General features: G+C 42.7%; 1 protein-coding gene across 1 annotated transcript; it reads right to left on the bottom strand.

Moving 5' to 3' along the window:
- Positions 1-243: 243 nt before the first annotated feature.
- On the bottom strand, positions 244-2,048 carry LOC121644022 (E3 ubiquitin/ISG15 ligase TRIM25-like). Its single transcript, XM_041991715.1, has one exon. The coding sequence runs from the start codon at positions 2,045-2,047 to the stop codon at positions 383-385; it is 1,665 nt and encodes a 554-aa protein (XP_041847649.1). The 5' UTR covers position 2,048; the 3' UTR covers positions 244-382.
- Positions 2,049-2,719: the final 671 nt, after the last annotated feature.

Below are 2,719 nucleotides of genomic sequence, written 5' to 3'. Positions count from 1 at the left end.
CTCTGGTTCACACAAGAATCAGTGGAAATGAGAATATTAATAATATCTTGTTGTTAATAATGATTTTTACATTTCCAAAGTGTTGAGAGTAAAATAATGTGTGATGAAGGAAGGTCTGCTGGTTTCTCTGTTTGGCTCCATGAAGTGGAAGAGAAACAACAACATACAAATACATCAATACAAATATTCAACACATATTTAGAGAACAGAGAAGTTCAGATTTTCATGTTGATGGAAATAAAAATCATCATTAGCAGTGATTTCCTCCAAAAAGAAACAAACAGAAAAAACCAGCAAATAAAAAAAAGTCAAACAAACAACAGAACAGCAGAGCAGAGACATCACAACAATGAAGTCTCAACAACAAGCAGAGAAAATAACTTTACTTCACTTTACACAACTCAGCACTGGATCCAGTAGACCAAACACAAAGTCCAGCATAGAGCGGCTGAGTGAATGTGGTCTGGACTCTGTGGAGGAGAGTCCTGGTTTCAGAGACGCTGTAGAAGGACAGAATACCTGCTCTGTGATCCAGATACACTCCTACTCTGGAGGACCGAGGACCTGAGATGGAGGTTCTGATGCTGTTGTACCGAAAATAATAACGTTTTTGGTATGAACATAATGTCCAAGATTTGTCATTAAATCCAAATCCACTTTCATATCCTGCTCTGCTGATATTCTTGTATGTGACTGCTACAAAAACGTTTTCCCTCATTTCCACCTCCCAGTAACAACGTCCAATCAGACTCTCTCTACTCAGAACCTGACAGCATTCAGTGAATCTGTCTGGATGACTAGAATAAGACTGACGTTGATCCATTCTTGTCACCTTTCTGTTTCCCTCTGACAGTAACAGCTGTGTATTTGCTGTGTTTGGATCCAGTGTGATTTCACATGAATATTTTAAGAATCCAGCTCTGCTCTTTGGTTCTGGTTGTGACAGTAAAACATCCACATCAGTGACTGTCAGTGAGATGTTTGTCCATCTGTCTGTCAGAATGTCCTGTAGTTTTTCTCTGAGCTCTGACACAGCTGCTGTCACATCCTCAAAGTATCTGAGAGGACGGATATTGATGCTGGATGAGTGTGTAGACTCACTGAGTGCTGACAGTGAGGGGTAGTTGTGTAGAAACTGGTTGTGATCCTCTGTGTGTGAGAGCTGCTTCAGCTCAGCGTCTTTCCTCTTCAGCTCAGTGATCTCCTGCTCCAGCTTCTCCTGAAGCTCTTTGACTCCACTCACTTCAGTTTCCTGCTGGGATCTGATCTGCTGCTTCACATCAGAGCTTCTTTTCTGGATGAGACGGATCAGCTCAGTGAAGATCTTCTCACTGTCCTCCACTGTTTTATCAGCAGAGTGATTGATGGCCTCCACCTCCTGTTGAAGCAGCTTCAGATCTTTCTCTCTGTCCTGGATTCTCTGCTGGATTTCTTGTCGACTCACCTCCAGCTCTCTCTGCCTCTCAGTCCTTTCTGCTGCAGCTGAGACTGTGTCGTGGCCTTTATGTTCATCCATAACACAGACCAGACAGATACACTTCTGATCAGTACGGCAGAACATCTTCATCACCTCATCATGACGAGAGCAGATGTTCTCCTGGAGGTTCTTGGAGGGCTCCACCAGCTTGTGTTTCTTGAATGTAGGTGATTCATAATGAGGCTGAAGGTGTTTCTCACAGTAAGAGGCCAGACAGACTAAACAGGACTTGATGGCTTTCATTTTTTTTCCAGAGCAGAAATCACAGGCCACATCTTCAGGTCCAGCATAGCAGTGATCAGCAGGAGCAGCTTGGAGTCCAGTCTTCTTCAGCTGCTCCACTAAAGCTGCTAACATGGTGCTTTTTACAAGGACAGGTCTCAGTGTGAAGGTCTGCCTACACTGAGGGCAGCTGTAGATTCTCTTCTGATCCTCTCCATCCCAGAAGCTTTTAATACAGTTCATGCAGTAGCTGTGTCCACAGGGAATAGTCACCGGATCCTTCAGTAGATCCAGACAGATGGAACAAGAGAAGGTTTCTCGGTCGAGCTGATTTTCCTGCTGCGCCATTTTCCTCTTTACAGTAACAGTTTTATTTTCCCTGAACAGAAAGGGTGTGTGCGCTCTGAAGGACAACAGATCTCACATGAAGCAGGAAATGAGTCTTACCAGCAGCTGCATGTCCACCATGTTGCTCACACCCATCCTGATGAAGAGAGATCTGTGGAGGGGCAGGAACATAGAAACATCTGCTAGGAGTGGCTACAGGAACTAACATGTAACATGAAGCGCCTCATCTGCAGTATCAGTGCAGACTTTGAACAGATCTACTTCTGTTTCCAGCCTCTTCTACTGTTGTTTACAATTCTCCTTTAGAGACTCTCCACAGAGACGATACTGACCCTCTGTTATCTGCTGAGGCTCAACAGCTGCTTTGCTCAACTTTCAACATAAACTTCATGTTTAAATTACTTCAGGAGTCCATAATTTATCCATCAAAGGACCTCAGAAGAGTCAACCACTCATTTCAAGATAATTTAAGGGACACTCCTTTGTGGACAAATATTAGAAAACTAAGATCAGAATGACAAAGAATATTAACAGATACTTCAAATCAGTAAAATAAAACCCCAACATAAAGAGTTTCATATGGAGACTTCAGTTTTTGTGACGTCTAACACTAGAAATTTGGTTTATAAAGTAGTTTTACCTTTAAATAAAAGTTGTGTCCTGAGGCTAAAA

Source organism: Melanotaenia boesemani, chromosome 8 (assembly GCF_017639745.1).
Source record: "Melanotaenia boesemani isolate fMelBoe1 chromosome 8, fMelBoe1.pri, whole genome shotgun sequence".
Lineage (NCBI taxonomy): Eukaryota > Metazoa > Chordata > Actinopteri > Atheriniformes > Melanotaeniidae > Melanotaenia > Melanotaenia boesemani.
Note: the sequence above shows the minus strand (reverse complement) of the source record. Positions and strands in the feature narration are given on the sequence as shown.

Excerpts from the sequence above, each read along its gene's own strand:
- LOC121644022 (XM_041991715.1), bottom strand. The coding sequence starts at position 2,047 with ATGGCGCAGCAGGAAAATCAGCTCGACCGAGAAACCTTCTCTTGTTCC.